Below are 27,833 nucleotides of genomic sequence, written 5' to 3'. Positions count from 1 at the left end.
CTAGGCAGATTATGCTATTATGGAAACTGGAAACTAAGATTTCAAGAGCCAACTGCCCAGTATCACACAGCAGTAAGTGGTCATGAGACAACGCTGCAACTAGGATTTGAATCCCGTTTGAGCCAGGACACCAAGCACCTGATGCTACTTTGTGATTAAAAGCTGGACCCGCAAGGGAACTAACTACAGGCTAATAATACAGGGGCCGTTGACTGCTTTTAACTCAAGATTTTACCACATGAAAAAGTCTCAATGACATTGAAAACCTTCAGCAAGAAAGGACTTCTTTGTTTTGTGGTCAATTGACATTCATTCCTGTCTGTAATATAATAATGGAAAATGCTTGGCCGAAATGTGGCTGTTTTTCACTGACTCTTGAAGTGTTCCGGGCCACAAGATTCCCTCCTGATTGCAAAGGGATTCCTCTTCCTTGTAGGTCACACCTTTCACCCCTCCTTCCCCTTTCCTTTATGGAGATACTATTTTGGCAGGTGTGGATGCCACATCAATAAAGACAATCAAAGCTGATGGTGTTTTATGCACCTAACTCATTTGTAATAGGATTCCGTGGTTCAGGGTTGCTGTTTCAGGCTGGGAGGTCTCTCAGGCCCTGGGCAGGTTCCGCTGGTCTGGACAGCACTTCAGAATCATGAAGGATGCTCCAGCCACAAGAAAGGACCCAACTAATGGGCACAAATCACCTTCCTCCAAGCAAGTGATAGAGCTCAACTGTTCCGGAAGCAAGTGAGAATAATGGTTGAAGGGTAGAGCATGAACATCTCACGATGGACTAATCTTTATCTCTGAAATCCAAGCCAACAGGAACACAAACCATTTTCCTGGGAGTCCTCATGTCAACCCTGTGGATTACTTTACAGTTCATGTTCATTTTTAGACAATCTCTTTTAGGAGGAAACATGCCAGTTATATTAGACTAAACCACATGAAATGGCTATTTAGCTATCATTTTGCCCACAAAAACGGTCATTTCACACAAATCAACCTAATAATAATGATAGCAATGTGTAGTCTTCTCAAAATGTTTCCTATATTTCTTTTTCAGTTTAAATGGAGACCTTGGGTTGTAAAAATAAAATGAGGAAATACAGCACACACTAAATTCTTAATATCTGTTGAATCTTCAAGTATATAAATCCTTGCGATCTGATGGTCTTGCTTCTATCTTAGGCATACCAGGAGCAAACTTTCTAATGTCAGATTGAATGCACTTTAACACTTCAAAGTTGAGTTTCACTAAAGCTTGAAGAAATAATCAAAAAATTCTACTTGATTTATATATGTACATTTTTATTAGAATTCTTCAGAACTGTCAACAATTGGATAACATAACAGGAAAAAACACATGGAACACCAACATCCTTTAAACTTGCACCGCTTACATATTTACACATAAAGTTACTGTATATATAAAAAATATTTTCAAGGACTCACGGGCCTGGGAATATTCAAAAGACATTATTGCTACATTTCAATATTTACAAAAAAAGCCATAAAATAATTTCAAACATTAAGCCACTGAAAAGAAACATCCGATGTAAAAAAAAAATTATAAAAATATAAACTTTCAAGAATATCCAAGACAAAACTCTCAGTGAAGTGCCCCTGAAGTACCTAGACATCTATAATTAACAACCACTTTTCTGACTATAATCAAAGGCAATAGAAACACAAAGGAAATGTTCCGACAAAGGATGGCAAACAGTGATGATCTCTCATGTGACGACAAAACCCCAAAACCTGTTACCTTTGGAAAGGTGCGAGAGTATAGAACTCCAGTGCAAATGGTTACTTCCAGATAAATGACCACAGTTCTCTAAACGTAGTCTAAGGGACCCAGGAGGGGGAACCGTGAAGGCAGCATACCTGAATCTCGCGAGACAACACACAAACCTTGTGGCACACACATGGACCTCTTGACAGTTGGGCAGTGAGTTGGGGAAAAAAAAAAAGTGAACTCTTAAGAATAATATCCAGGCTACAGCCTAAAGGGTAAAATTTAAATATGCTTTAGCAGGAGAGTAGCCTTAGGTCTAAGGAGTGGGTGTAGTATGTTCAGTATAAACAACGGGGTGCTTGAGGTGTAGGTGGATTGCAAATAAATAAGTATTTAAGCACTCTGCTTCCTATGGGGATGCTATGTAAGCTTCTGGGAAGTTCCTCCAGACAGCTAGGTGAAGAGAAACAAAAGCAGTACTGATGATGAAGGCCAAGCTACTTCTTGAGTACTGAAGGGCCCTCTTGGGATCAAGGCAAGAACACCGCCCCCCAAATATTTGTCTATAAGCACACACACACGCACACACGCACACACGCACACACGCACACACACACACACTCTCTTATATAGGTACTGGCCCGGCAAGGCAAGAACACCGCCCCCCAAATATTTGTCTATAAGCGCGCGCACACACACACACACACACACACACACACACACACACACACACTCTCTCTCTCTCTCTCTCTCTCTCTCTCTCTCTCTCTCTCTCATATAGGTACTGGCCCGGCATCCAGGACATGCCTGCAGAGGAGGCTGAATCTAAATTTAATTTCTGGCTACCGAAGAATCCAAACTAAAACAGCATTGTTTTGTCCCTCCCGCGGAAGTCATGCAGTGAATCAGTCACTTTTTCCAATGGCATTGAATCCATTGAGCACAATGCCATTCTGAAGCTGGTAGGCTTGTTCTGGAGAATCTGGGGAGCAAGTTCATAGGCTACAAAAGATTTTTGTTAAGATTGTGCTTGGCAATTATGGTTTTTTTCTTTAAAAACAAAACAGAAAACACTGTTTCCTTCAAACTTGTCTGGCTCTTCATCTATTTCTACACACAGCAGACTTGAGCCAGGGTCGTATCCAGAAACGACACCGTGTGGGTTTTCCCCCCTCAAATATACGAACATGTACGATGTATAGATGAGTATATACAAATGCTGGCTGGGGAGGCCTTCTCTCCAATTCAGCGTCCTAACAGCAAACGCTATTTACAAACCCGGTCAGTAGCACAAAGGCTCATGCCCAGCAGCGTGTCTTTATTCATGCTCGGGGAGCATTTTTCCATGGCCTATGTCTCATTCCCAGCATGAAATAGTAGATTTCTTAAGCCCAGATATTCATAGACTTCTGCCCTTTGTTCTAATAACATTCCATGTTCCACATCGAGAGATCAGGTTTCAGCTTCTAATCTTGCGGCATCATCGTATCATTATGGATGGTTAGGAGGCCCGAAGGTGACTACTGCCATTTATTCAAATGAACTATCAGCGATGCTTTTCAAACAAATCGGAGAAGTCTTGGTAAGGACTCAAGGTGTCCAGCCCATCCCACCCTCCCTTGCTCCCAAGTCTGTATTATTATTTTGTTTTCATTAATGGGGGCTGCCTGGCTCTGGGGAGTAGAAGATGCAGTCTGAACTCTTAAAAGGGATGGTGGCTGGTAACAAAAATCACTGGCCACTAAAGTGTGTGCGTCAAGACAGGATTACAGCGGCGTGTCGACTACTCTGGAATAGGATGCAAGCTGAAGGAGAACAAAACAACCAGTATAGAAACCAAAAGAACAGGGATCGTTCCTGTTGGGGGAGGACCCCCCCCTCCCCCGGCACGCCTCCTGCTTCAGACATCTTCGTGAACCAGCAGAGGCTGGGTAGAAGATGCGCTGCTGCCCACAGAGTTGATCCGCACAGAATGGTCCACCACAGGACGCTCCTGGTGGGGGCTGCAGTTTGCTAGGTTGGAATAAATCTGAGGAAAACAAGTCCACGGTTAATACGCTGGTCCCTGCAACGAACACAGCGACAGAGTGCGCGGGCGTGTTTGCAGCTTTGGGATCACAAGTCACTTACAAAGCCTCTTTGAAAGAGAGGAGATTGACAAGATTTTCATGGCCAAAACCCCAATCATATGGACAAAAGAAAACATAAGCTTTGTTTTATCCCTCATTTCCCCCAAACTCTGATACATAAGAAGTGATGGCAAAAAAAAAAAAAGTGCTTTTCTGCTGAGATATATCTGGGATCAAGTACTATCTAAATAAACTATTGAAAAGGGTTTATAAACTGCTATGGCCAACTATAACCCAATGGCTGATGTCATTTGCTGGGAAATCGGTGGCCCTTCCAGGGGTCTTCCATTGAGAATTAAACACATGGGTGGGAAATGCTGTTTAATTTGAAACATGGTCTGACACCCAGAAGAGCAAGCTTTAACCCAAAAATATCAGTGATACACTCTTAGAAAGGATAGTTCCAAGCATACGATCCATCAAAAAAGCAGCTTAAAAAAAAAAAAATCTGAGTTAAAGGATCACCAATTCTTCCTTAAGAGCAGAAAAAGAAATAATGGATTTGAGTTTTGAATCCCCAGCACCTCCACACCTCCTCGAATCACTGGCAGGGATCTCCCAACCTCAAAAAGCTCTTCATTCTATATGGCTTGTGGGCATGACAGCTAGATGCCATTTTCTGGCTATGCCTGTTTGAGCAGAAGGCTTATTTCCCTGCCGTAACAAGCTGTCTCTTCTATGCTTTTATTCTAGTTCACATTACCCCAGCCATTGAGAGGCTGAATGGGCCGGACACGTGAGACAGAGAACATGCCGACCCCATGACCAGCATCTGAGGTGGGGGAGGAAACACAGCAAATCCGTTTGGAAGCTTCTGCCTCCACACTTTGTGTGCAAAGCCCTTCACTCTTTTTCCTCCTCATCTGACATCTTTATGGCAGAATGGGGGTCGGGCAGAAAGAACCTGTTTCCATTGCTTTTCCTGCCTACCCGAAGCCCAAGCCACCTAAGCCAAGGAGAGAAGGGAGGGTCCCAGAGCCCCCAGAGCCTGATAAGGAAGCACTGGGTCTGAGAGAGGGGGCCGGAGTGTACTCACATGATTGGTGCTATCTGAAATCTGCTTCTCAATGAGCTGCACGATCTGCTTGAACGTTGGCCTTTTTAGGGGATCAGCATCCCAGCAAGTCTTCATGATGTCATACCTGCAAAGCAAGGGCCATTTCCAATCACCCCTCAACGCCCCTGTCCTGGCTTCTCAGAGTGTACTTCATGCGACCATCTCAAATATCATTCCAGGGCCGTGCAACTGGGCATACGGAATGAATGGCACGGGCATGAAATAAAACACTGTACCTATGAAAGGCTGCTGAAACTTTCTGCATATTTGCTGACAAAAGATTATGAAAATAAGCTACAAAAATGGCATCTGATCAGGATGTCATAAAAAGGAACCAGGAGATGTTGATATTTCAGACTGTACTAGTGAAAACCCCCCACACCCGGGTTTCTGTCTTCGAAAAGGAAAATAAAAGGGGAAGCATGATCTGAAGGAAAACATCTCGGCCCTTACATTTCGGCAGGTGCATGCTCAGGGCTGAGCATTCGGAACCCTTCCTTGATCATCTTGTAGAACTTAGAATCAACTGGCATCCCGGGGTAGGGGCTGCTTCCTGAGGCACAAACGGTTCGCAAATCAGTGTTAATAAGCAGGACATTGATAAAACCTTAAAGAAGATGCTCAGAGTCTAACCAAGGTGCCTTTGCAAGGCGTTTTACCTAAAGAGAACAGCTCCCACAGAAAAATCCCATAGGACCAGACATCACTTTCAAATGTGTACACACAGTTGAAAATGCTTTCAGGTGCCATCCACTTCACAGGCAGCCGAGCCTGTAACACAAGCACAACACATTTGGCAATGTTAATTAAGAAGCTCAAAAAAAAAGCTGAATAGAAAATATTCCTACAGCCATCGCTCGTGCTGAGGGGGTGAGGGTGAGAAGGTGACTGCCATCTCACAAAGGCCTTTTACCCTATGACTCAGATGACTCTTCCTACCTCTGAAACAGGTGGTTCAAACAGTACTATCCCCATTTTCAAGATGGGGACATTGAGGGGCAACTGGGTGGCTCAGGCGGTTAAGCGTCTGCCTTTGGCTCAGGTCATGACCTCTGGGTCCTGGGATCAAGCCCCGCATGGGGCTCCCTGTTCGGTGGGGAGTCTGCCTCTCCCTCTGCCCCCCGCCCCATGCTCTCTATTTCTCTCTCACATAAATAAAATCTTAAAAAAAAAAAAAAAAGATGGCGACATTGAGTCAATACAGCGTGGTGGTTAAGAGCACAGATGTCAGGGACAGACACATGGGGTCTAATCTGGCTCCATCACTGGCCTTGAGTAACACAGAGATTTGTTAGTTACCACAGAATACGTTTTCCCCAACAAGAGAAACATGGCCTCCCACAATAAAAACTACATTTCCCAGCTCCTTTGCAGCTTAGCGTCGCCATGTGACTCAGGTTTGGCCACTAAGTGAGAAGTATAATATGGTAGCTGTAGGAAAGCCTTCTTAAAAACATGGCTGGCAGTTGCCCCTTGATCTTTTCCTTCTCGTCCCTCCTCCATCCTGCCTTCTGGCTGTGGTGCCTGGCTACCTAGAGGCCATCTTGAGCCAAGAACGAGGGCTACGCCAGCAATGGTGAGAAAATGGAAGAGTAGAACGATCTGATCCTGGTGCTCTACACCAGCCCTGGCCTACTGTTACTATACTTCCTTTACTTTTCTTTGGGGTCTTCTGTCATAATCACACACAAACTATCCTTTACAAATACACTGGAAATGTCACTTAAGTACCTGTAATTAAGCCTCAATATGTTCTTCCATAAAGCAAAAATAATGTTTCAAATTTCATGAGCTGTTTTGCGGGTTAAATGAGATCATGTGGGCAGAAGTGCTCAGCACAGTACTGCTGACTCACTGACCTCTGAACAGTTGCCCTGCCTAAGCAAGCACACAATGAACGGTAGTGGCTTATGGTGACCATGATGATTCCAAGGTGGCAAGCAGCAGATCAGGCTTTAAATTCAACAGCTGAACTTCACATCCTGAACCCTTTCTGCTAAAATCAAGCTAAAATTGCTGTGACTATTCCTTTTACAGACATTCTGGATTCCTGGATCTTAGTCTACCATAAAAAACTAGATCAATCCTTCTCTTAATCCCTTTAGGATTGAAAACTGGGAAGACAATTTTTTTTCTAGTGTTAAAAGTTACTTTAGCCAGCAGAAAAAAAGCAAGCAAGCAAGCCAGGCTTCTAGTATCTCCTCCCAGAATTTATGCTAAAGCTCCTACAGGGGGGCTCTTAACCTGAGCTCTACTACATGTGTCCTGGATTCAGGGGCCTGTGAACTTGGATGGTAAAAACATGACATTCTTGTTTTCACCAACTTCTAAGTAAAGTTTAGCATGTTCTTAAGTTGTGAATAAAGGCAATAAAGCCCAGCAATCTTAGCAGTTCCTGTGACTTTGTAACCACATACACCTTCATCATTATTAGTGTTTATATCACCATCACTTCGAAATTACAGCAGTTTTTAGACCCACAGCTAGAATAGGTTACTCTGTGTAACAAAAAAGCACAGGGATTGACGTCAAATACTGACTTTTCAATAATGTGAGAACTATATTCCAGTTGAACTGCATTTCTTGGTAATCCTATAGATTTTATGCATTTAAGACAACATTCTGACAAGGGCTCCAACTGGCCTCACCAGACTGTGGAAGGGGCCACGGCAGAAAAATGACTAAGAAGCCATGTGGAGTGGAAGAACTTTCTGAGAAGCTGACACAGGGAGATGTCACATGACGAGTAAATTTGGGGCGGTAACATGTTGTGTGAGCCTGGTGAAGAGGGATCTTCATTGGTTAGCTCAATGGACCTGGGCTGGAGCCCCCAATCTAGAAGCCTGGTGGGACCTAAATTGTTCATTCCAACTAAGGTCCCTAACCAGTAACAAGCTATTAAGAAGCTGCAGCGTAACCACTGTCATGATTATTTATATTCCAAATCAAGACATCTGTAACAGTAAGAACAAGTGCTGTACTAGCTGCAATGTGGCTGGCACTGTCCTAAGCACGTCACATAGGTCAACTCATTTAATCCACACAACTTTATGAGGCAGGTGACAGGACCATTCCCAAGAGGAGGAAAGAAAGCAAGGCTGACAGGCATTGGGTAATTCTTGCCAAATATCATACCTCCACCAAATGATGGGACCAGATTTGAACTCGGCAAGACTGGGTCCAGAACCTGCTGCCTTCCTCCTCATGCCCTTCTGTCAATATTCAAAGGCCTGGATAAGGAATCACCCCTCGTTCTTTCTTCCAATAGTGCATGCACCAGGATGGAGAGAACTTGGTTCTATTAACCCTCATAATGATGAAATCTAGTCTTAGAATCTGAGATTTATGAGAAATACATGCTTTGAGGGGACGCCTGGGTGGCTCAGTCTGTTAAGCAGCTGCCTTCGGCTCAGGCCATGATCTCAGGGTCCTGGGACTGAGTCCTGTATCAGGCTCCCTGCTCAGCGGGGAGTCTGCTTCTCCCTCTCCCTCTGCCCCTCCCCACTGCTCCTGCTCTCTCTCTCAAATAAATAAATAAATAAATAATCTTAAAAAAAAAAAAAAAAAGAAATATATGGTTTGATCAGGAAGGAAAGCCAGCAACATTTCTACAAAACCAAGTCAAGTACAGCCTTCCCATAGAGATGCCATGGTGACAGAGGAGAAAATATTACATTATCCTAAGGCACATAAATAGCTACCTCCAGGAATAAATCCAGACTGGGGAAATGGGCCTGGGCAAATAGACGTAGAAGAAGATATACACAGGACTATATGGCTTCCCACAGTAATAGGATGCTGCTTTGGAGATCATGGGCTCTGGTTTCAGCCTTACCTGACCTGTGTCATCTCTGAATGAGTGATGTTTATTACTAAAATATGTAAAATATACTGAGCTTTAGTTTCTCCAACTCTGAAAATGTGAAGACATGGCAGGGGGTTGTTCTGATGATACAGTGAGAACTGGCAAGGAAATAAAGCACTCTGAAATAAAATCAGTATGTTCTCTAACCCAATTATTACTTATGAACCTATTTAATATGCTGTCTATTGATTATAAGAGCCAACATTCTACATACCTAATTCTGAACACTATCTTAGATTTTAATCTTTTTCACATAGCATGTCAATCTCCAAATAAAATTCCCCTGCTGTGACCTTCAGGCCCACATTTGTTTCACTTGAACAAAATAGAGTTCATTGCTATTCTCAGGCTATAATGAAAATTAAGGCTATTTCTGTTTCTTTCACATGCCCCATAATTACACAATTAGAATTAGGAATTCTATTATCGGAATGTTAGTTGTAGTAATGTTCAGTATACCATGCAAATTTTGCTGAAGTACCCTTAATTTGACTGCTAAAATGCATGCTATCTCAAAGGTAGGATTTGCATTAGGAAACTCGTAAGAAGCAATTCTTAGGAAAACTTGAAACTAAAATCCTTCACTGGACTGTCAAGCAGAGAGTGGGTACTCACGTTTCCTTTGACCACATAATTAGAATCATTCTTGATGTCTCTGGCTAGACCAAAATCACAAATCTTTGTGATTCGACCATGAGTAAGGAGGATATTTCTAGCAGCCAAGTCTCTGTGAATACACTATTAGGAGAGTGGGAGAGAAAAGAAAACCATTTACATTTATTTTAAACTCAAGAATGAAAACTACGTTCAACACTAGAATGCCGCTCTGTCACACAAATCCAGTACCTTGGCTTTGCTTTGAAACTATTCGGTGCACCAAAAATAAAGATCTAAATCATGCTTTGAATGATGTTCAAAATTTGTGTTTCACATCGTTAGGACCTTAATTACGATAATCATTTTCCAAACCAACTCGAATAAATTCTTTTTCCCTCCTTAGGACTGCTTTCATTCATAGGAAAATACATTATAAATAGTCATATCGTATCTTTTAAACCGAACACTCATTTTGCATGCTTCTCTTTGAATGTCCTTTTATAGAGTTTTTTTAAAATGTCTTTGCAACTCCAATTTGATGTCTCCCAAGGACACAGGGAAAAGGCTCTTTATTTCAGCCATCTTATATCATACTCTCTCGGTTTGGTAATTGTTTGGAAATGTCACCAATGACACTTAAGGGTAGGATCTGTTACCTCCTGCTAGTCTGCTCGTCCCGTATGCTAGGGAATTCCTCTCACTCTTCCAGAGACTATGTTCCTTGCTTTGGTTCCATCATTCTCTTCCCATCCCTATCTTTTTTCCCAAATGCTTATTATTCTCTCTGATTCCTTATTCCTCCATACTTCATGAACCCATACAATAACTGAGGTCTAACTTCCAATAAAACCCAAATACGTGCTTCACCAAGCACTGCAAGTGCGTGAGGCAACCCCTCCTTTTGCTGATGAAATCATTCTCTCTCTATTTTCTAAGAGCAGCTCCTGTATCCTGAAAGCCAAAATTTTTAAATGAATTCACTGCATAAAAAAAAAAATATTCATAGAAAGCTCATTTAGACAGGCTTGCACTTTAAAGCTTATAAATGAGAATAGGAATTCCAAAGAGACAGCAGTTGGAACATGAAGAAACTCAATTTCCTCTGTTTTGGGTTACCACACTTCCAAATGAGACTGTGTATTCTAACTAGGGCTCTAAAATGCTCCACTGGGGTTGGGGTTGGGGGGTAGGGCATTCTGCTCCGAGAACCACACCCACTCACATTCTTTGAGGCGAGGAATGCCATGCCCTTGGCCACCTGGTAAGAAAAACTCAGCAAGTCCTCCAGGTCCAGGGCCAACTCGTCATCTTCCATGATGGCGGGAGTCACATCTCTTTCTATGTATGAGCCTGTTAGGAGAAGGACTTTCTTAGCAATGAAACCTCAAAGCGCGGAAAACAGAAGACAGTGACAAGGATACCAAAGGCTGGTAAGGAAGGAACTGATGTGAATATGCAGGCAAGTCACCTGCCCAGCGTTGAGGAAAGGTAAGTGCCCAAGCACAAAGCTAATATTCACGATCTGGGGCTTCCAGGGAGGATGGTGGATCAATAAAAAAATCGCCTATTTTTTAATATGCAAAATACACATCTGATAACACATATATTTTTCATCTATGCAGTGAGATGCCCCTATACAATAAGCAAATGCTCTGATACCCACTTGGAACCCTTAACTGCCACTGACCAGTGGCATTGCCACTGGTCCCTATTGGAAAGAAGAAACAGTCACTCTGGGGAATGCTAGTATATTTCACAGCGGTATGAGAAATCCTCTGTAAATGAAGTTGTTTTTATTGTTTCATAGGTACCCACCTATTCTCGCAGATCTCCTTTTGTCTGCCTTGGTTGGCACCACATAAGAAACTCCGGGTTTCATGTCCATGTATTCATTAGTACTATCATTGCTGTGAGAGATGAAATATCCATCCATCAAATCAGGACTGAATAAAATGGGAAACAGGGGGGTACCCATGGGGCAGGCTCTATCTCCCCACTGCCTTTTTTACACAAGAGGCTGATTTTGTTCAAAGAAAGTATTACCAAGTTTGAATGAAGAAAATCTTGTTCATAAGATAGGCGTTTTTAATATTCAACATTAGGGTCCAATGCCCAGGAATGAGACCGTCTTTTTTTGTGTTCAATCATAGATGGGACTCAGGTTAGAAATTTCCCATTTCTTGACACCAGGGATTTAATGGGAAACAGAGAGCCAAAAACATTAGCCCCCATTCCCTCAAACTCTCTAAATTAGCCCCAAGAGAGAAGATGAAAGAGACAAGAAAGACACAAAGAACAAGAGCTTCTGAGATGTGTGATGGGGGAAGGCAGGGATCGTTAACATATAGCGACTGATGGAGGAAGGTTTGAAAAAACCAAGTTTAGTTCAGATAAACACCAATAATTTGGATGATTTTCTGAACCATCTGGACCTCTTGAATCTGCAACATTTGGCTGGAAAGTCTTCAAGATTTCTAGTACTTCCTGCTTCTGATTAGCATAGAAACACTATGACAACAATCTCCTTCGGAGTATGCTGGTGGTTCTAGTCCCATATGGGATCCCAAAGCACAAAGAACACCACATCGGATTGAACAATTTGGGACATTATTTCAAGAAAGTTGAGAAAGAGATATGGGGCCAAGGTTTTAGAAATAAGGCAAAGTGGCTCATTTACTCATACAAAGAGCATATGCTCTGGAGAAACTTAACAAAAGGTGGTTTGTTCTGTATTTTACTACCACTTGACACCACCCCAGTCTACAGGACTAGAAAAAAGTAAAATAAAAAGGCTTCACCTGGGCTTTAGAACTTTAGCCAGGGGTACAAAAAAGGGCTTTAAGAGGTAACTGCCCATCAGTAATAGTCGCCGAGGTCTTCTTGAGGGCCTGGAGCTAAGTTTAAGAAACAAAGTCCTGCCATCTCGAAACGTAGGGGGCAGAATGAATAAGAAGGAGAGAAATCCACCACACAACTTCAGAAATATAAAGGATAAGGGACTGGGCATGATGAATATGATTTCTGTTGGGCTGGGTGAATCCAGGAAATCTTCATCAGTGGTAGATCTCAACCTTTGGAAAGAACAGGCCAGGCATGGGAGAGAAGAATGCCATTCTGGCTGTAAGCCACACTAACTGTTCTTAAAGGAATCTGAAGCTCTTTATACACCATTCAAATTCAGAATGATATTAAAGATGAAAGCGATGAAAATAAGGTTCAGAATTTTAAATAATGTGCTAGAGTCGTTGTGCCTTTTAATAGCATGATGAGTTCAAAAAAAAAAAGGGCAAGGTATACAGGAATAATTCAGAGGTAGATGGTGAGAAACCTACGTGCAGAGATAAAGTTCAGAGCTCTTTTGTCATTCTGTTAAAGGTTTTCAAGAAATTTACAACTTGACAGGCTTTAGCATTTTCTCTATAAGCAGCGTCTTGCTTGTAGAGATGCATATAGCACCAAGCCCAACAGAATAAATGAAATGACACACAAGAACAGAGCCATGATAAGAGAAACAGGTACAGAATTCACTCCACTGAACAGAACTAATGCTCTGAAAAAAACTAAAGATGCATTAAAAAAAAAAAATCAATAAAAATCTAAGTTTAACACTACTTAAATCTTTACAAACACTATTCAAACTTTCTAAATTGTTGATGACATCTAAATGATTTAATAATTCTGATTTGGCGCCTCAAAGTACCTCTGTTCATTTGTTTAAAGAATCAGCCTTGATTGCAAACCCTTATGACCCCACAAACTGCCTGTCAACAGCTATTTATGTAAATCAGTCTTACCAGGAAGACTCCTTTGAATGCAGAAGGTTCTTATAAAGTGCCACTTCAGCGTGATCTTCCTGCTTTGAGCAAATAAATGAATCACGTTTTCTTCGCAAAAAATTCAAAAGATCACCATAGCAGCAGTATTCAGTGATGACCAGGGTGGGCCCTACAGGCATGTAAGAGAAGGTTAAAAAGAGGTGAGCTATATAAACAATCTTGCCATATATACACTCAGGGGTGATCATGACCATTTTCATTCTGGTTCATTGCCAAGCCAACTAAAAGCCAGCATTTTGTAGAGTACAAGTCCCCCAGTAAGCCCCCATGCACCTGACGTTCGTTCTAAGTGACGTCCGTGCCCGGGGCCCGGCACGACTGCCGGTCTCACACACAAGAGTTACTGCTTTCGACGTTATACTCTCATCAAATTTCCTGCATGAATCCTCTGAGTCACTTCTGTTTGTAGCGGGGCTTCACGCCCTCTCAGTGTTATTATGGAAATGACGAAGGGCACAGAGTGCGGCATAATAGGAAAACCAATGGCACGGAACGGCCAGCTGAGACGAGCCCGGAGAGCAGGTGAGCACCTGAGCGGCAGGGCATCACCTGCCTCCTGAGTGCAAGCGGGCACCAGGGTTTCTCCATGTGGTGAATACGCCTCACGCTACCGCTGTGAAGTTCACAGGCAACGAACTGACTTGGGCAGAAACTTTCATGAACAAGTCATGATATGGAAGCCACGTGTATGGGGGCTGTTTTAAGAAATTCTCTAAGCTGTCAACTTGACCGTGAATCCCTGTACATCTTGAGGAAGAGCTCGTGTTACACATCTTTGTTCCTTTAGACCAAAATGCTTTCTGGAAACATCCAGACATCCTTGATGGAAGGCTCTACTTCAGAACTGCTTTAAACTGGGTATTTAGTTTTTTCACAGAAGTGAAGTGTTTGCCTCATTTGGTGTGTATTTGAGAACTGGTAGGCTTCAAAGTCTATCTTTAATTACGGGATGCAAATGAATAGTAACCCTTTGTGACTGACTATAATCCGGCAAAATATCAAGCTTGCAAGATAAAACAAAAGCTTTCTGGATGAGAGGGGACGTTCTCAAGATACTTAAGAGGTCAGCGTCAATTCAACGTCCGTGACAGTAACTAGGGTATGTCCTGGGCTGTCCCACCCCATGATGATAAAACTAAAATATACATTCTTAAGAACAACAGCTTTTCAGGGCAGGGGTGTGAAATCTAGCAAGAGGTAACAACCCGTAAAAATCTGGCAAGAGGATATAATCAAGCATTGTCGAAAATATATTAAAATCTCCCCTCTTCTGATAAATTTGAAAGATAATAAAAGTTAATTTGGTCATGGCTTTACCTCCAATGGTGCATGCTCCAAGAAGATTCACAATATTCATGTGATTACCAAGGTAACTCAAGACTTTGAGCTCAGACATCAGGGCCTCTCGTTCGGTTAAATGGGCACTTGCTAAAATTAGAAAAATGTTTCATCTTAGCAAAGAGCAGATTTGGCAAGTCAATGTTGAGGGCATGCAGGAGCCTGCAGAAACTTACGTTTGAGCATCTTAACGGCCACAGTCATGGCCGCATCTGACTTAATGAGGCCGTATGCAGTAGCCTCAACCACTTTCCCGAAGGCACCGGCGCCCAGAGTTTTCCCTGCAGAAAGGAAGAGAAGACAGCAAGTGATGGCGGTGGGACCGACGAACCACCCGGGTAATTTCAAAGTCAACAATTAAGGAATTGTTAAGGAATTAAGGCCAAGGCCGTCTAGAGACGTTTCTCTATAATGTGCTTTATGCGAAATCTATCAAAGGTGGTCAACTGTCACAGAAAATACTTATTGTCTCAGGTGGAACAGAACAAAGGAAGCTAATGGGGTTCCCTAAAATCACTGCTGTATGTGTACACAAAAAGGTTACACGGAAAGCCCGTTTTCATACTGACCAAAACTCAGCCTGTTTCTGGGAAACTCCCATTTATGATCATAAGGAAGTTGTGTTGGGTCTATGTAAACGTAATTGTTTCCATTTATCTCCTCAACAACCTTCCACTGTACTTCATACATGGGTTTCTGGTCAGGGAGAGAGGGAGAGATATACGTCATCTTTCAATGATTAATGTTTCAATCATTACAGTCCTTAGGGTAGAGAATGAACGAATGATTACCTGTAAATATTTGTAGGTAAGAATCATCACGATAATGCACATCATACCAGCCGCGATCACAAAACCAATCAGCAAAGGTGTGAACAGGGTGTGGGGATGGATTTGTTCTAAAATGAAAGGGGAATGTGGAATCATAAGCTATTAGCAGGGATGGATCTTCACCACAACCACCTAACCCCAAACTCACCCATCCCCCATCTTACAGCCCAAGCAGGATTCAAAGCCAAGGGCATCTCATCAGCTCCTTGCCTTGCTACTATTACCTTACTCTGGTTATTCAATGAATTAACAACTTTAAACTAGACTACTGAGGAAGCAGAGATTTCTGTAGCACAAGAATAATTTTATGCTGTTTTGCCCATAAAAAGCAACATATGAATGAACTTCCTACTTCAACCAAATTCCTGCCTTGGACAACTTTAAGAAGTTTCCTAAATTTATGGATGGTTTATGTTTTCTTCTTTATGCTTTCCTGTATTTTCCAAATTTTCTACACTGAGCAAGAATTTCTTCTATAACCAAGAAAACATTTTTAAAGAGTTCTTTTCATTGCCTGTCTGAGAAAAAAAAAATCTGTGATGAAGAACAATGTAGGATTCTTCCCCTCATTACTCAAAAACTGAAAGTATACCGCTTACTGGCACACGTCTTTGCCAACTCGAGAAAACAAAAACTAAGCCCTACGCAGGTAGGTGCCCAGTTTCTTTGTCGTCTAACTTCATACCAATTCATTAATTTATCCACAAGGATCATTTAACTTATGTTAGGAGAGGTAGTCCCTCATGAATCGAATTTTACAGACATTAAAGAAATGGCTCACTGACATAACTTCATAAAAAGCAGCGCTAACCTTCTGATACAGTGTCTGGCAATGTGTTAAAATACAAGATTTTCAATAACTAAACTTTTAAATTGAATTTAACTTTTTAAATTGCCCTAATTCTGGTTGTATTTGGCTATAAGGCAAATACACTTCCCTATTTTCTCTTTCCACCCCCTTTTTAATGAGAACAACTACAAATATGCAGTTCACTATATACACATACGCACACACGTGCACGCATACATACATATGTGCACACACACGTAAATACATATGTATGTGGTTAAAATCACTGCATACATGTCATTAACAAACTAGTACAGAATGAAACTTAGTGAGTTCGATGACAGCATGGGACAATGAAGAAATTACCAGAAATGACATGGCCATTGATGGAATGGACTTAAAATCATGACTGATATGGCAGGCAGAGCCTAAACATCCCCTTAAAATTGGATTAAAAAGAAATATACCTTTGCTGTTACCTTTAAATGCAAAGTTAAAAAAGGCAGAACTCCTGCCCACATTGTTGTAAGCCCTACACTCGACCGTGCCGTTGTGCTTGAATGTGCTGTAATCAATGGAGCTCTGAACCACGAGTTTTCCAGACGGTGAGACAGATGAGTTTTGCATCTGCACATCCATTGGCCCGATAGGAACGGAACACCTAGAGGGAAGAAAAGAACAACCCGGATTTACTCTAAGAAAACCAATCACTCAATCAAACACACTGGATTTGGCATACTTTTACAACAAAGCTAGTGGGTCATCATCAGAAATTTCCTTTTACAACCAAGAGCATGAGGACGGATGGGCACCTCCCTGGTGCCGCGAGCAACAAGGGCATGGCGGCAAAGAAGAAATAGGGAGTGAGATAGGAGTTTGACTCCTGATTCAAACACCTTTTCTGTGGACCAGATACTTAAAACTCTCCAGGACTCAGTTCCTGTAGCTACAAGATGGGTAAGACCCACGTTAGAGGGTAACTGAAAGGGCTGGAAATGAATGAAAGAAAGGATGGCTGGCACACAGTAGCCCTTGATAAAGTAACTGTGAAAGGGTACATGAGGGCTGAAGAAAAGAGCCTAGAGGAGGAAAGAGATCAAGTCTACATGGATGAACACAGGGCGGCCCCCAACACCCCAGCAGCTCCAGGTTTTACCAAGGGAGACAGGCTGGACCACTGACTTGTACTCCTGATGGCAGAGCCCATCACAGGCTGGCCACAGAGGATCCCATTTCAAATTACGTCCCCCATATACCTAATACTTTCCTATTCACTTACCTCGCTTTATTTTCCTCATTAGCACTTAACTGTTAAAATTTCATCTTTAGTTCACCTCTACCCATGAGATATAAACTCACAAAGCAGGGACTCAGGTGCATTTTGCTCACTAGACCAGCATCTGGTGTACAGCTGGTGCTCCGTTAAGTATGAACAACAGTAACTGCTAGGGCTGCTTCCACGGCAGGGGCTTTTCCAGGGGTCTCGAGTCCTTCTTACCGTTCCCCAAAGAAAACATTCCAATAAAACCCCACTGAAAACAACAATCCTACGTAACCTCTTCCAACTTGTGATAAAAAGGACTATTCTGTGAAAAATAAGATTTCTATTATTATCCTGACTATTCAATTGTGATGTTACACTGGGCTTTTAAAGCCTGAGCACAAAACAGCATTTGATGGATAAAAACAGCCATGGTGACCCCACTTTCATCTTCAGGTAATGTGAAAGGACAATTTAAGGCTTAAGTGCAGATTGGGAAGGAGAAGAAGCACAAAGCCAGATGTGTTCTGCTCAGGGGCCAGGCGCCTAATCAAGGAGAAAACCTCTTAAAAACATGGAGCTTACAAATGCCGTATGTATGTTGTAACTGCACGATCATTACTTTTTGGTAACTTGGCAATTAACTTCTGAGGTAATTTTTTTTTTCATGATAACTACAGCCACATTTCCCACACACATTGCCTCCTGTGTATAGGATGGAAATCTAATTACCCTGTCCTGGAAAATTGCTTGATCTACCTGCAGGCTAGAAATTGCATGATAAATCCAAAAGATAACCACCAAAATAGAGAAGTCACTCAGTAATCATTTTTCAGCAAACAAAATTAATGTCTACCACGAAAAATACAGCAATTATGCTCCCATAAAAAGCTACACAGATAGAAAAAAATATATAATCAAACAAAGCTTTAAAAAAAAATCTGACAACCTATCTGACATGTAACTACATTGCAGTCCTTTCCTCATTCGTGTCAGGTAGTACCCCAAATAATCCTCTCACCTCTGCTCAGTTCCTGGACAAAAATACCAATCTACTGTGGGCTCTGGGAATCCTGCTACCACACACTGGAGCATGCCATTCACGAGACTTTCATGAGTCAGGATTTCTGGTTTTGCTGCAGGAAAAGAGAAACGGCCATACGTCAGACTGCTGGGAAACCTCAAGACTCCCCGCCTCCACTGTTTTCAAATCCTTAGAATTTTCCTTGAGGTTGAAGAGGACCCTGAGGGAACACGTTCAAAGGGGAGAACTGGACACAGTGAGTGGCAGGCACAGGGAGACAGAGGTGAGGGTCAGACCAGGAAAGGCTTTCACAGAGCTGCGTGACTCCAGTGTAGACTGTCCACATTGCAGATGTGGGGGGGTCCTTGAGAACTTCCTGTTCAGGGACGACTGAAGCAGGGTTCACAGGACCACTGGCCAGGTTTCTGTTTCCAGTGAGCGGGAATGTGAAAGACTGCTTCTAATCCAAACTTTAGGATTCCAAACTGTTGTGAAGATGGAAATCCTGTTTAAGATTCCTGCCATCAGAATTTCAAATTACTGAATCTGCCATAGGAATTTCAAGTTATGGTGCAGACTTGAGTGGATAAAATTAAGAGGACTTACAGGAAAAGAGAAGCTCTCCCTGCCCCCCGCCACACACAGGAATGTCTTTTGGGGGGGGGGGGGGCAGAAGGGAGTGGGTGGAAATAAAAGAAGTGAATCACCCTATTTACAGAGAAGCCAAAACATAAGAGTAAAATACAATATGGGCTTTTAACTCCAAATTTGTATTTCAAATGCAAAATATGGACAGAAAAATTGTAACAGGAAACCAGCCCAAGAGTTTTATTCATACGTATGTCTAAACCTGTGTACAATCAACTGAAAAAGTTAAGTTGTATCAGCAGGAATGCTCTAATTTGACATTTCTGGGTAACGACAATAATCAACTGGTATTCAATCAAGAGTGCCCTAAAGCACTGCAAATTCTTGAGATTATTTTCTAAAGTGAAAGGAAAATGAATTTAATATGTTCAGTTGTTCTTTTTTTTAAGATTTTATTTATTTATTTGATAGAGCATGAGTAGGGGGAGGGGCAGAGGCAGAGGGAGAAGTAGACTCCTCACTGAGCAAGGAGCCCGATGAGGGGGCTTGATCCCAGGACCCTGGGATCATGACCTGAGCCGAAGGCAGATGCTTAACCGACTGAGCCACCCAGGTGTCCCTATTACATTCTGTTGTTCTACTGGAAATATATTTGAAGGATTCTAACCCTCTGAGAATGAGTAAGCTAAGCCGTAAGGATCTGATGGCAGCGGTGGGGGATGCGCTCACCCCGAAACCTCAGTATGGCTTCAGGGCAGAACTCTGGGAGCCACATGCAGGGGGCGGCGGACCTGCACCCCGGCTCCCACGCTCATCAATCCTCTGCCCTCCATCAAGTGTCCTCATGTGTCACATGGGAATAACAACAGTACCCAAGTACACAAAGAAGGAAAAAGGATTCACAGATAGGAAACAGATTTATTAATTATTAGTTTATTAATGATTCAGCTATTATTTTCAATTCAGAGTACCTACCCTTGGTTAATCAAGTCTGCTACCAATTAAATTAACTGTATTTGCCACTCTGAACAGGCTCTTCAGTGATCTAGAAATTGCTTAAGATAGTGTGATAACTAATGTGGTTGTGTTTTAACCCGATGCATTGGGAATCCGACCTCGATTATGTTGCAACTGATAGGAAAAACATACATGGTGAGAAAAAGGCAGGACCAACAGATCAGAAGCTTAGGAGCTTATTTCTTCAAGGCGAGGAACACTGTAGAACAACTTCTCAGCACCTCACCTCCTTGCAGGCAAAACGGCTTGGCGGGGAGCAGAGCCCACACGCGTGGCACACCCACCTGTCACTCAGCCTGGTCCCGCGGCCGGGCAGGCCATTTGGCTCATACACACAAGAGAGCGGCACTCCAAAGTGATCTCAAGGTAGGAGCATCCTTGAGAGTTTGGGTCCAATGCCAGCTTTCACAAATAGAGCAAGAAGACGAGCCATCGTCTTGTGAAAGCATCCATCTGGCGAGTCTCATTTAATTATCATGGGCAACTGTGTGATCGGGAGGGAAAGTAGGGCAGAACACAAAAAAACAGCGGAACTTGAGGAGAACGCCACTTGCTGAAGACGGCAGGCGCCATAAGGCAGGTCTCTCTGGACTCTTTTCAAGTGTCATCTCCTTTTCCAAGCCATCCTCAACTCTCCAAAGCCAAGTTGGTCGGTCTCTCCTCCCTATTCCCGCAACATGTTAGAGCACCTGACCCTCTTATACAACACCCTGGGTCGGCCTCCTCCATCAGACTCCACGCTCTCAAGGGCAGAATCACATCTTACCAGTGGTACCTCTGACTCGGAGCAGAGTCTGACCTGTGGCGGACACACGGTAAGAGCTGTCTGAACGGTTAAGTCCCCTCCAAAGAACCCAGTTCCTCCGAGTCAAAGGAGTTTGATCAGAATCACAAGGGACCCGATGGTGACTTTGCTGGGTAGGAACACGATATTCACTCTTTTCTAACAGTGAGCCAATCAGATAGCCACATGTTTACCTGGTCTTATGACTTTTGCTTTAACACCGAGATTAAAGGGGAGAGGGTCCACATAGAGATGGCAAAGATAATTGGACAGGACTTGGACGGGAATCAAGGTCCTAAGAAAGATTCCCTCACATCGACATTCCCTCCTAATGCCACAGGACAGATTTTTCGGAGTGGAATTAAACACTTAACTTAATAGAAAAAAAACCAAAAGCTGAAAGGGTACCTTAAGATGTTAACAATGGTTATCTCCGGGTAGTCGGGTTATGGATAGTTTCTATTTTATTCTTTTGACTTATTTTCTAATTTTTTTACAATGAACATGTAGCTAACTAATAATGAACCAATAAAACATTTCTTAACTAAAAAAATCGGAACAGCTCAAAATTACATAATCAGTTACATGTCGCCCTGGCTATACAAGTTCTCAAGATCCAAGCCTTCCAGCCTGACACCTGGTGGCAGTTACACAACGGCCAGGGCTGGCAAGCGGCGCAGTCCGGCTGGCCTACTTGTTCCTCTGTGCTGGGTAATTGGGCAGATTTTTAAGCTACCGTCTCAGGCCGGTTGTAACCCGAGGCTAGCAGAGCAGCTTTTGTCCTGTCGGTCCTTAGCGTGGCCAACCAAGCTCAGAAGGTCTCTAAACTTTAATGTGCATTCAAAGCACTAAGAAAAACAAATGAGAACGGACATTCCTGCCCCCCGTATGCTGAGGATCTGCCCCAGCAATGTGCCTTTTTAACGTACCTACAAATGACCCTGATCAGGGCCGGGACAAGGTTGAGGCAAGAGAAGCACGTAGGGTGTGGATTTTAAGAAGGCACCCACCTTCCTCAGGGTCTCGCAAATACAGGGCTGGCACCGTGAGTGAGCACCTCCTTAAATTCTACACCCCAGGCGCCTCACCCTAATCCCAGCCGTGTCCCTAACATTGGTGATGACAGACCTCATTTTGAAAAGACTAAATTACATGAGTACAGTTTCAGCTCTACATGGCAAGTTGCACTATGAAAATGTTTAATGCATAAAGAATGAGCTAGGTATAAATCTGATTCCTAAAAATGAAAATCTGGGCTCATCTGCATTTTGTAAGTGCCTCAATGCACTGTGTAAGGCATTAAATATGCATTTTGCTTTTAAAGATACATAACTCTGCAATTCTCCAGGTTAAATCTGAGCTGTGGTTTCGGAGATATTCTGCAATCAGCACTATACCAAATGACACATTCCCTAATTCCTCCCAAGTTGGAGGTTTAGATAAGCCTAAGAGGTGCACGAGTTACGTATTTCCTGCGGAGATTAAGAAAATAGCCTTTTCTCCTTTCAAAGCGCTGTGGACCTGAGTCATTCCAGTGTCTCCAACAACAATGATCAACTTGTAGGCTGATTTCAGAGTGCTTATGACTCTACTGAGAATTTATGGCTCATGCAATTAAAAATCCTAACCATTTGCAGATTTACCCCAAAGATATGTGATCTTAAAAAATATTCCTTTCGCCACCATCAGGTCCATACGGAAGGCAAGAACAAAACAAATTTTTAAGAACACAGCACAGACAATAAGAGCTGGTGTGGGGGTGGGAGGAGATGCACAAGTAATGGATGGGGAAGCATTTTTGAGTGGAGCTCCTCTCGTCCCTGACCACCTCGACCAGCTCCTGCTATAAATGCACATTTTCCCACAGCTATAATCAGCAAAGAACACAGACTGAAGTCTCCAAACAACAAAAGGCTAAATGAAGAGGGATCATAAGGATACATTTTGTTTTTATGATTGTGGGTCGGCTGGTATTTAATGGCCACCCAGCAATGCTTTGTAGCAATTTGGCACTATTTGGGCCTGGATCAAATCTACATTCCTGCCACAACACTGCTGTGATAAAGGAACTTAAATCAGCCAAAACAGGAGTATAAAAATATTCAGGTTAACGTTTTATTATTGAGCATAAAAAGTAACATTTTATCGGACTGCATCTCTTAATAAGATGAATAGGGCTTTTTAAAAAGGCTGTTCAAAAGGAGGAAATCACTTATTACCATAATGATGCAGAGTTCAACATTAATTCTGTTTTTTTTTTCATTTTTTAACAATTTATTTTATTTATTTTATTTTGTTTCTTTCTTTATTTTTAATTATGTTATGTTAATCACCATACAGTACATCATTAGTTTTTGATGTAGTGTTCCATGATTCATTGTTCAGGTTAACTTTTACTTATATAAAAGTATACTTTAAAAAAAAGTCCCCGGAATAGATATTTTTGTTTTTACACATTCTTAAAGATTGCCAGAGGGGCGCCTGGGTGGCTCAGTCGGTTAAGCATCCGACTCTTGGTTCCGGCGCAGGTCATGATCTCAGGGTCGTAAAATTCAGCCCCACGTAAGGCTCCATGCTGGGCGTGGAGCCTACCTAAGATTCTCTCCTTCTCCCTCTCCCCGACCCCCCTCTCTCCCTCCCTAAAAAAAAAAAAAAAAAAAAAAAAAAAAGATCGCCAGAATTTGGCATATGGGCACTTTGATAGAAGTTTGTTTAACAAACAAAACTTCAACTATAGTCGCCTGTATCCAGGTGTCTTTAACAGGAGTGTTTACCATTTAAAAAAAAAAAACAAAACACCCTCCTAGTGAAATGATATTCTAAACTAGGGGTAAGCTAACTTTTATTATAAAGGGTGAGGCAGTAAATAATTTAGGCTTTGTGGGCTTTAGGGTATGTCTTGCAGATACTTGATTGTGCCACTGTGAACCACAAATGTAGCCAGACATGCAAACCAATGTGCACAGCTGTGTTCCAATAAACTTTACTTATGGACACTGAGATTTGAATTTTATTTTCATGTTTCACAGAAATCTTCTGATTTTTTTTTTCAACCATTCAAAAAAAGGTCTTTGTTTATGCACCCTTCAAAAATCGCCTGCAGACAGAATCTGGCCCTAGGGCTCCTCTGTCTATAGAGCCATTAAAGATCTCCCAGTCCTGAGATTACCTTAAAAAATAAAGGGATACAAACTACCTGCAGAAAGCCTTCTTCGGCCAGAATCACCATGCTCGATTTCTAGGGGCACCACGGAATGCATGCATGTGACCCAGACGCACAGAGGGCAGGTATGGACACACAAGTGGAGTGCAGCCATGGGTTAAATGCTAGTTTTCTACTCAGAAGAAGCAGTGAATTCATTTTGTTACATAATTCAAAAGTGGAGGATAAGAGTTATTGACACAATACCCATGGAAAAATTATGCATCTATTCTTGGGTTAATTTAAATTTACACTAAATTATAGGCGAACTTGTGTTCATGTATTCATGAAGGGGGCTAATTTGGTGTAAAAACAGATCTGGCTCCACTGGAAAGGAAATTTCCATAGAGTCCAAATTCCACTAATAGAAAGGAGAGTACTCATACTGTTTTTAGAAAATGATGCCCCCAGTTCAGGGTCAATTTCTAGCAGAAGCTGACATGGTTATAGAACTTAAACCTATTTCTCCTGCTTCGCTACCATAAACATGAAACGTTGGCCAGACCACATCAACAAAGGGCTCACGATCTAGACAGGCTACTGGTTCTCAAAAAGGTTCAGCATTTTACTAGATCCCCCAAATTAGCAACACCAGACCAACTTTTCTCATGAGACGTGCAGGGAAAAGAATACTGACACATTTCCTAAATGTTTTTCAGAATTAAGAGAATCCAATTCTACTTTAAAAGTAGGTTGTCATGATATCCCTTTTTTCTTTCAAGTCACATGTCTCCGGCAATTCTTGCAGCCACAGAGATCTTTATTAGGAGAAGGAGATATTAAAGTGTCACATCAAAACAACACTCATAACTCCCAAGCAACTGAAAAACAAAAACTCATTTCAAATTCAGTAACAGACAATAAAAACAGAGCTCAGACACTGTCAGGTATCACAAATGAACACACACTACCTATAAAAAGATTAATGTAAAAAGACAAGTGCCTATTTTTACATAGATTAGCAACCCCAGTAAGAAGATCTGAAAATTATTCCTTAATTTAGAACTGTCCCCAAAGCCAGCACAGTGTATCTTCTGTGACATATGTTTAAGACACAGGAGCATGGAAGATAATGACAGATGATAACCTTATTTACTGCCAGGCACTTAGGCAAGGTCGCTCAGTTGAGATTAAACAAGATAATTATAAACCTTAAATAAGCATCTGATGGGTTTCTTTAAAACCCCAGTCACATCATTTGCGACCCAATCCGTACTCCACAGTGTTTCAAAACTGCACCAGACATGGGTTAAAAAAATTATGCACTATTCATGCAATGAGATACCAAAATGAGGTTGCAGAAGAGTCACAGAAAGGTGTGCACAATGCATTCATTGTTCGGCATCAAAACACATGCTTATGAAGTGATAGGACCTCATTTTTGTAAAAAAAAAAAGTTTAAGGCTCAGGAAGAACATATACAATAAGGGGTATATCAGCAATGGTAATGTATAAAATGTAAATAAACTTTAAAAAGGTAAAATTAAAACTTGCTTATTTTTGCTTATTTACATTTTCTAAGTTTTCTACCCTTCACGTAACATTTTCATTGTTTTAATTTAAAAACACATGTATACAAATGTTTGCACAAACCAAGCTACATTTTTCTTTTTTTTTTAAGTTGTATTTATTTATTTGACAGAGAGAGACACAGTGAGAGAAGGAACACAAGCAGGGGGGAGTGGGAGAGGGAGAAGCAGGCTCCCTGCTCAGCAGGGAGCCCAATGTGGGACTCGATACCAGGACCCTGGGATCATGACCTGAGCCCAAGGCAGATGCTTAACGACTGAGCCACCCAGGCGCCCCCCCAAGCTACACTTCTGGTTTCTCTGATAGCCTTACAGCAAATTCTCAAAAGCAAGTAAATAAATCAGAAAGGAGTTCTATTCAGCACTGATTTTATTTAATGTTTAAGAATTCCGATAATTTGGGGGTGCCTGGGTGGCTCAGTCAGTTGAGCATCCGACTCTTGATTTCAGCTCTGGTCATGATCTTGGGATCGAGGGATCGAGCACGGAGCCTGTTTGGGGCTCTCTCTCTTCCTCTGCTCACTGCTTGCGGTCCCCACTGCTCGCGCGCGCGCTCTCTCTCTCTCTCTCTAAAAACAAAACAAAACAAAATTCCAATAATTTTAGAGTAGATTTAATAGAATCCATCTAGTAGGGAAAAAAACCCCACTGAAAAGCAAAGCCTCTCAAGCAAAACTCAATAGTCAAGTGTGTTAGTCATAAGCCTTAAAATGTTTAGCCTCTAATGCAAGTATGGCTTGGACACCCAAATATTTGGAAGGTCATATCAGTCCTGAAAAAAGGGAGACAGAAGGTAGAAAACATTTCTACCTTCCAAAGAGGCAAAGTTCTAGTAACTCTGCTCTCACGTAATAGGGATCATGAAAGGGACAGACCTAAAGCCCCCAAACTAAGCAATCCTTGATGACCACCCCACATTACCATTTAAACCTGGGTAAAGGTCCCTGAGAACTCCAGCCAGGTGGGTGACCTACAGGGCTGGCTAATAGGCAGTCTAAGCTATTTATAGACGTGGCCAACTTGAGGCCTGCCCTCACCTTCGGCAAATGTGCTGCTTTGTTTGCAGGATGTTACCCTTCAGAGTGGCTTCGCCCTAGAAGGAGAGTTTAGCCACCCATAACTAGATTTAACTATGACCAAAAATGCATAAAAGGCAGCCCAGATCTTGCAAATGTGGTCAAAGAGAAACTTTCTCATCAGGAGACCTCATTCTGGATGATTTATTACTTTGACTGATAAGGGTACACTGTATGATCTATAAATAATTGCTCATACCAGACAGGATGTTAATTACATGATATGGTGATTTAGAAATAATGCATTATTTAGCATTTCCTCAAATTGTTTCAACCCCCTTTTAACACTCTGCTGTAGACGAAGTAGAGTCAGTGACTTTGAGAGTTAATTTGGTGCAGTTCAGCGGTCATTTTGGATAGCCAATCTAGCTTGGGCTTCCTGCCTTCCTGTTACCACCACCTGATTACCAGAGTCCTCTGACTCAACTGGCTAGGTTTGCCATTAAAGGGTAGACCTTTAAGACTGGAGAGAGGCCTATTTCTAGCCCCTTAGAGACCATTTATCACAAATTTTAGATTCATAATGCTGATCAGAAAATGTTATCGGATAACGTTTTAAAGAGGCATTTTAAGGTTCATGGCAAATCAAAACCAAAATGAGGTATCACCCACACTGTTAGTGTGTCTATTACCAAAAAGATAAAGAAAGAACATATATTGACAAGGGTATGGAGAAGGAGGAACCCTCCCTGCACTGTTGGTGGGAATGCAAACTGGTACAGCCGCTGTGGAAAAGAGCATGGTGGTTCCCCAAGAAATTAAAAATAGAACTACCGTATGATCCAGCAGTCCCACTTCTTGACATATATCCTAAGGAAACATAACTATTACTTTGAAGAGAGGTCTGCACTCCTATGTTCACTGCGGTATTATTTACAATAGCCAAGGTATGGAAACAACCTAAATTTCCTTCGATGGATGAATAGAGAAAGAAAATGTCACACACACACACACACACACACACACACACACACACACACACACACACACACACACACACACAGACACACACTGGAATATTATTCAGCCTTAAAAAGAAGGAAATCCTGCCATTTGTGACAACATGGATAAATCTCGAAGGCATTATGTGACATGAAATAAGCCAGGCAGAAAGACAAATACTGCATGGTATCACTAAATGGAGTATTGGGGGGAAAAAAAAAAATCAAGTTCAT

The 27,833-nt window shown here is 42.0% G+C and overlaps 1 protein-coding gene across 5 annotated transcripts in view; it reads right to left on the bottom strand.

Annotated features, from left to right (window-relative positions):
* Positions 1-1,287: 1,287 nt before the first annotated feature.
* The window catches only part of KIT (KIT proto-oncogene, receptor tyrosine kinase), an 83,801-nt gene continuing 57,255 nt past the window's right edge, over positions 1,288-27,833 (bottom strand). For 2 of the 5 annotated variants that reach the window (XM_027597968.2, XM_027597969.2), the window contains exons 8-21: positions 18,460-18,574; positions 16,645-16,838; positions 15,349-15,455; positions 15,127-15,253; positions 14,734-14,838; positions 14,537-14,647; positions 13,178-13,328; positions 11,199-11,290; positions 10,606-10,733; positions 9,402-9,524; positions 5,581-5,692; positions 5,375-5,474; positions 4,901-5,006; positions 1,288-3,764 (exon numbers count right to left, since the gene is read on the bottom strand). In XM_027597968.2, coding sequence (XP_027453769.1) covers positions 3,636-3,764; positions 4,901-5,006; positions 5,375-5,474; positions 5,581-5,692; positions 9,402-9,524; positions 10,606-10,733; positions 11,199-11,290; positions 13,178-13,328; positions 14,537-14,647; positions 14,734-14,838; positions 15,127-15,253; positions 15,349-15,455; positions 16,645-16,838; positions 18,460-18,574 — 1,700 coding nt within the window. In that variant the 3' untranslated portion in view covers positions 1,288-3,635. The remainder of the gene's footprint in view (positions 3,765-4,900; positions 5,007-5,374; positions 5,475-5,580; positions 5,693-9,401; positions 9,525-10,605; positions 10,734-11,198; positions 11,291-13,177; positions 13,329-14,536; positions 14,648-14,733; positions 14,839-15,126; positions 15,254-15,348; positions 15,456-16,644; positions 16,839-18,459; positions 18,575-27,833) is intronic. The other 3 variants (XM_027597971.2, XM_027597970.2, XM_027597972.1) reach the window with 3 other exon arrangements.

The sequence above is a fragment of the Zalophus californianus genome, chromosome 2 (genome assembly GCF_009762305.2).
Source record: "Zalophus californianus isolate mZalCal1 chromosome 2, mZalCal1.pri.v2, whole genome shotgun sequence".
Lineage (NCBI taxonomy): Eukaryota > Metazoa > Chordata > Mammalia > Carnivora > Otariidae > Zalophus > Zalophus californianus.
The sequence above is the reverse complement of the archived record's forward strand: the minus strand, read 5'-3'. Positions and strand labels throughout refer to the sequence as shown.